At 38.1% G+C, this 7,500-nt stretch overlaps 1 protein-coding gene across 1 annotated transcript in view; it reads right to left on the reverse strand.

The window, feature by feature from the left end:
* ptprr (protein tyrosine phosphatase receptor type R) overlaps positions 1-7,500 on the reverse strand; it is a gene marked incomplete at both ends in the record, with an annotated part of 43,985 nt that overhangs the window by 27,675 nt on the left and 8,810 nt on the right. The window contains 3 exons of the mRNA XM_080051460.1: positions 118-225; positions 2,422-2,571; positions 5,114-5,227. Coding sequence (XP_079907586.1) covers positions 118-225; positions 2,422-2,571; positions 5,114-5,227 — 372 coding nt within the window. The remainder of the gene's footprint in view (positions 1-117; positions 226-2,421; positions 2,572-5,113; positions 5,228-7,500) is intronic.

Consider the following 7,500-nt stretch of genomic DNA (forward strand, 5'->3'; position numbering starts at 1 on the left):
GTCTGTCTGTCCGTCTGTCCCTCTGTCTGTCTGTCTGTCTGTCCGTCCGTCCGTCCGTCCGTCCGTCCGTCCGTCCGTCCGTCTGTCTGTCTGTCTGTCCGTCTGTCGTATATTTACCATCAAGCAGGTGATGATAATGACAAAGACAGTGAAGAACAGAACCAGGGTGTAGAATCCTTCTGTGGTCCAGACCTGGTCCCTCTGTGAGCCTTGGAGGACGTTCTTCTAAACGACACAGATACAGAAAGATATTTCAAAATAAAGTTCACAGTCAAATATTAAATCTTACCCCACACAGACACAAATTAAAGTATTATTTTTAATTAATTGTATAATAATAATTATTATTTTATATAAATTAGTATTATTATTTTTTTAATTAAATTAAATTAAATTAAATTAAATTAAATTAAATTAAATTAAATTAAATTAAATTAAATTAAATTAAATTAAAATATCCTCACAAAGAATGAAAACCTACAAAGTATTTGAAACCTTGTGTTACATCCTCAACTCCAGAAGGTGGCGGTGTCTACCTCCACACATTAGTGATCGACCCGCCATGTTACATTTACCACCGAAGAAGAAGAAGAAATCGGAGAAGACGCTCAGAATAACAACAACAATGGCGGCGGTGGCCTGTTTTGAATCGCGGCTGTGTGAAGAGATTCGCCTCAATCCCCATCTCTACGACTCCTCTTTGAAAGAACATAAAGACCAACATTTGGCGGCAGATACATGGCGGGAAATCGCTATTAAACTGGGCAGAGACGAGGGCGATTGTCGCTATAAATGGAAATATATGAGGGACAGATATGTGAAAGCGAAGAGGAAAATGAAAGGCCGACACAGCAGTCGTGTTCCCCCGATTGTGACGCTCCTAGACTGGCTATCGACGTTCGTTAAACACCGTGGGGCCTTTTTACATGACCCAGAAAAGGTGAAATTATTAATCTTGTAGTTAAAATGTATTTAAAATTATATGTTTGTAGGAAAATTCATGTTATTTTCAAGCACTGTAAATTGAGGGAGCGCTATTTATCTTCCATAACATGTCTTCTTTCATACTAGTAAATCAAAGGTCCACAATGTACATTCAGGTGTTTATTTGACTAAACCTTGTCTGTTTGCGTCTGTATATTTCTCCTATACAACCATCTTTAACGGACATTATCTCAACATTAGTTTTTTTTTTATACAATCTGAACCAAAAATGTCAACTTCTAAAGCACTTCCATCAACTAAACTTTCCATAATCATTCTCAGCACTATTCTGAAGGTTATTACAGAAGGATTTGTTCATTAAGTGTCTGATTTATGATACATTTTACTACATTTTTAAGACCTGTACATATAATTTTTGAATTTATAGAATGAAAGAAAGGCTGTATCCAAAATCTGTCATGTGAAAAACTTTGGAAAATAATATAGAAAATAGATGGATAGACATATTTATTCAAAAACCTCACCTCTCTTTTCTGCTTTTAAAACATATAACCATCTTTTCCCAATGCTAAAATGCATATTATTGTGTTTTAAATAAATGTTTCCGCTGTGTGTTTCAGTGTGATGAGGAGACAGACATAGCCGTGCAGCAGATAGAGATGCAGTCTGATGATCAGCCGACGGTTTCTGACTCAAACGTTCCCCTACGCTGCAGCTCATCCCCGGATATCTACGCTCCTATTTCTACGTCCTCCTCCGGAAACACACCGCCCTCGTCCCCAACGCAACGCAGAGAAAAAAACACCCACAAAAGGTATTTAAAATCAGTCTGTTTTTTGTTAAATTATCTTTAAAAGTTGTGTATTTTAGGCGACAAATTAGTTTTTTTTGGAGAAAACCACCCAGAAAAGGTATGTTTATGAATTAATTTTTAATTTATTTAAATGTTTTATTTCTATTCATTTTTTTTATTCACTTTTCTAATGTCTATTCTATACTTAATGTATTAATTGTAATTAATACTATAATAGCGATGTTATAATAATAGAACGCCGGTTCCATATGGGTGAAGTATTCCTTTAATGATATCTATAAGTTCAAATGTTTACCCTAATCACCTGCAGTGTCTCTACTTGAATGTAGAGTATAATAAATTTAGCCAATTCTACATATGCTTGTTTTTTCAGGAAGAGAAAATACTCGCAGACACACACACACCATTCCAAAATGGAGGAGGATGAAGACGAACTATTTGGCCGTTTAATCGCCAAAGGACTTCGAGAACTACCACCGGAAACCAAACTGGAACTCCGGACTGAATTCCTCGCTACTTTAAACCAAGTCAGACTGGATCTTATGAGGTCGCAAGGGCCACGCAACGGACTGAGGTTGCCTAGGAGACAGAGGAGTACACACACACACTCACAGACACACACACAGTCGCACACACAGATACAGACACAGCCAAACACACACCTCCGTGGCGACCTCTGTGATGCCGAAGTGACCGAGGTGTTGGTGAAGGATCCTGACGTTCAGTGATTGGATGACCTCTTCGGCTGGGCGGGGCTCCAGGGCTCCCGGCGAATCAGAAGACACGAAAAGCTCGATGCCATTCCTCTCTTCCTGTATAGAGAACAGAGACAATCCATTTAAAAGGTGCAGTCAGTCAGGGCGCTCCGGTGGCGTAGTGGATAGAGCGCGTACCATATCGGCTCCGTCCTTCGTTGCAGTGGTCGCGGTTTCAAATCTGACCCGTGGACCTTTACTGCAGGTCATCCCCTCCTCCCTCCCTCCCCCCCTCTCTCTCTCTCTCTCTCTCTCTCTCTCTCTCTCTCTCTCTCTCTCTCTCTCTCTCTCTCTCCCCATTTTAACTCTGTACTGTCTAATAAAGCTTGAAAATGACAAAAAAGAATCTTTAAACAAGAAAAAAGGTGTACAGAGCCTAGGCTGTGTATTAACAATTAGCACTGGATTTTTATTTTAGCGCACACACAATACAGACAGGTAGCAGATTATGAGGAGATAGATATTCACTGATTTTGACAACAAGCGTTCTCCAGAATCACTGACTCCACCTTTTAATCAATGGGTAAAGTGTGATGTTTTGCATGATTGTTCTGTGTTTGTGACATTCAGCAATTCATTGTGTAAATGAAAATTGTTGTCCAACAAGGTTTTGTTTCTTGACTAAGACGAGATGTTGACAAGTTTAAAATAACCCTGCGTTCCAAATCACATACTCTTTCTTTTTACTACACTACATACTAAAGTACAGAAGAGTTTTAGTCTTTTTACTACACTACATACTAAAGTACAGAAGAGTTTTAGTCTTTTTACTACACTACATACTAAAGTACAGAAGAGTTTTAGTCTTTTTACTACACTACATACTAAAGTACAGAAGAGTTTTAGTCTTATTACTACACTACATACTAAAGTACAGAAGAGTTTTAGTCTTTTCACTACACTACATACTAAAGTACAGAAGAGTTTTAGTCTTTTTAATACACTACATACTAAAGTACAGAAGAGTTTTAGTCTTTTTACTACACTACATACTAAAGTACAGAAGAGTTTTAGTCTTTTCACTACACTACATACTAAAGTACAGAAGAGTTTTAGTCTTTTTACTACACTACATACTAAAGTACAGAAGAGTTTTAGTCTTTTCACTACACTACATACTAAAGTACAGAAGAGTTTTAGTCTTTTTACTACACTACATACTAAAGTACAGAAGAGTTTTAGTCTTTTCACTACACTACATACTAAAGTACAGAAGAGTTTTAGTCTTTTCACTACACTACATACTAAAGTACAGAAGAGTTTTAGTCTTTTTACTACACTACATACTAAAGTACAGAAGAGTTTTAGTCTTTTTACTACACTACATACTAAAGTACAGAAGAGTTTTAGTCTTTTTACTACACTACATACTAAAGTACAGAAGAGTTTTAGGGCCACAGACAGGAGAGAGAGAAAATCTGAAAAGGAAGATCTTTTTATTTTTTCATTTTGTTGAGAAATGTCAAGAATAAAGACGAACACTGCAAAATGCTGTTGGAGTTATTGGGGCATTTATGTATTTTCAGCATACTACAATTGACGTGTATGTATTGGGACATCCTAATTATTTTTCTGGCATACTAAATATATATATATATATATATGATTTTATTCAGGACACATGAAGATCCATAGTACAATGTATAAAAAATAGAGTCAATACATAAATAACAACAAAAAGCACACCAATGCATGCAGATTAAAAAGAAATAAAATAAAAGATCAGCATACAACACTTGCAGTATACAAAGATGCCCTCCAATGTCTCCAGAGTGTGGATGAGAACCTGACAGAGCTGAGTCTATTCCATCTGAATAGTATGGAAGTATGGGTATTGGAACGCAGGGTATATCTTTGATAATAAAACTGTAAAATGTTAGTGGTCGACTATCGCACATTCAAAATGCTGATGATGTTTTTAGAGAGAACTTTATTTTATATTTATGATGTTCCTTTTATTGCTGTTGAGATGCAATAAATACAAAAGTTAAACATTTGGACTAAAATATAATTACATTTTATCAACTAAAACTTGTATAAAAATGGCTGAAACCAATAAATATTTTTGTCTTAAAACTGAATGTGAAATCCCACATGTATTTCACTTCTCTGACACACCCAAAGTTACACACTGCGCCTTTAAATATGGTTATCTAAAGACTCTGGTTGCGTTCCGAATCGCATACTTTCTACTATATAGTATGGTAGAAAAAAGATTTAGGATGTCCCGATTCTTGTGGCCAGATTTAGGATGGCTAGAAGTACCCGGATGTTCTACTTCATCCGGACAAGATTGTTAGTGTTGAAAACTGCATCCTATTTGGGGCGATTCTGACCCACAATCCAGTGCGCACGTGAAGTGACGTCACATCGACGAAGCCTCCATATGAAAACAAACGGGGATGCGACGGATATAAAAGCAAGAGGCAAGATCAAGGCGCAATGTTATGATGAAATACGAGAGTAAAAGTATGTCCCAATAGTATGCCTACTGCATCCTAACTAGATTATTTTTATCGTCGGATTTAGTATGTAGAATAGAAAAAAGAAAGAGTATGCGATTTGGAACGCAACCTAAATATGAAACCCTGATGCTCACATTGAGTCTGATGATGTGAACGTGTCCGGCTGTAACTCCTAGAGCCGCCGCTACGCCTTCACGAAACCAACGAAGAAGACTGAGGTTCAGCCTCCGCACGTCCACACCCAGGAACTGAGAGAGAGAGAGACAGAGAGAGAGAGAGAGACATAGGGTTAATACAGAGAGAGAGAGAGAGAGAGAGATAGGGTTAATACAGAGAGAGAGACATATGGTTAATACAGAGAGAGAGAGAGAGAGAGAGACATATGGTTAATACAGAGAGAGAGAGACATAGGGTTAATACAGAGAGAGAGAGAGACATAGGGTTAATACACAGAGAGAGAGAGAGACATAGGGTTAATACAGAGAGAGAGAGAGACATAGGGTTAATACAGAGAGAGAGAGAGAGACATAGGGTTAATACAGAGAGAGAGAGAGAGAGAGAGAGAGACATAGGGTTAATACAGAGAGAGAGAGAGACATAGGGTTAATACACAGAGAGAGAGAGAGAGATAGGGTTAATACAGAGAGAGAGAGAGACATAGGGTTAATACAGAGAGAGAGAGAGAGACATTGGGTTAATACAGAGAGAGAGAGACATTGGGTTAATACAGAGAGAGAGAGAGAGAGAGACATAGGGTTAATACAGAGAGAGAGAGAGACAGGGTTAATACAGAGAGAGAGAGACATAGGGTTAATACAGAGAGAGAGAGAGAGAGACATAGGGTTAATACAGAGAGAGAGAGAGAGAGACATAGGGTTAATACAGAGAGAGAGAGAGACATTGGGTTAATACAGAGAGAGAGAGAGAGAGACATAGGGTTAATACAGAGAGAGAGAGAGACATAGGGTTAATACAGAGAGAGAGAGAGGCATAGGGTTAATACAGAGAGAGAGACATAGGGTTAATACAGAGAGAGAGAGGTCTCACTCACACACGCACGCACGCACGCACACACACACACAATATAATATTCATACAGATGTATATATCGTTCATATTGTATATTGTTTTATTTTGACACATTGTGTATTGTCTGAATATTTGTTCGAATTATTTGTTATCTGATGTTTGCTTTGGCAATATTGTTTTTTAAAAAACTGTCATGCCAATAAAGCCAATTTTGAATTTGAATTGAATTTGAGAGACATAGGGTTAATACACAGAGAGAGAGAGACATAGGGTTAATACAGAGAGAGAGAAACATAGGGTTAATACAGAGAGAGAGAGAGAGAGAGACATAGGGTTAATACAGAGAGAGAGAGAGAGAGACATAGGGTTAATACAGAGAGAGAGAGACATAGGGTTAATACACAGCCTAGGCTCTGTAAACAGGTACTGAGAGGAGAGAGATAGACAGACAGACAGACAGACAGACAGACAGACAGACAGACAGACAGACAGACAGACAGACAGACAGACAGACAGACAGACAGACAGACAGACAGACAGACAGACAGACAGACAGACAGACAGACAGACAGACAGACAGACAGACAGATAGATAGATAGATAGATAGATAGATAGATAGATAGATAGATAGATAGATAGATAGATAGATAGATAGATAGATAGATAGATAGATAGATAGATAGATAGATAGATAGATAGATAGATAGATAGAGAGAGAGAGAGAGAGAGATACAAACACAGACACTGTGTCTGTGTTTGCTTGAGGCCCCAAAAATAACTAAATAGTAAATACGCCACTGGCTAAGCTAAGCTAATCACAGCTCACAATGACCTGCACTGAACCATAAACAAGACAATGAGCTTGTTCTATTAAATAGGATTAGAAGTGTGTGTGTGTGTGTGTGTGTGTGTGTGTGTGTGTGTGTGTTCGCTAATGGCTGAAACAACATGTCCTGTGGCGACTTAATTCAATATCAGGAACAATAACCACAGTCACTCACTCACACACACACACACACACACACACACACACACACACACACACACACACACACACACACACACACACACACACACACACACACACACACACACACACACACACACACACACACACACACACACACACACACACACACACACATACACACACACACACACAGTCACTCAAACTCACTCACACACACACACACACACACACACACACATACACACACACACACACACACACACACACACACACAGCTGATGTTATTATCATTCTCCTTCTTGTTGCAGGTACAAACACACTGCTGAACAAACAAACAAAGCCGTAAAGATACAATAAGTTAGAATTACGAAGTGTGTAAAATACAAAGTAGCATTTGGTCTGAGTGTCAGCTAATTGTAAGTTTCCAAGACACAATTTTCACAAAATCTCAACTTCTAAAGCACTTACATTAACTTAACTTTCCATAATCATTCTCAGCACTATTCTGAAGGTTATTACAG

This window comes from Ammodytes marinus (genome assembly GCF_949987685.1).
Source record: "Ammodytes marinus genome assembly, chromosome: 22".
Taxonomy (NCBI): domain Eukaryota; kingdom Metazoa; phylum Chordata; class Actinopteri; order Uranoscopiformes; family Ammodytidae; genus Ammodytes; species Ammodytes marinus.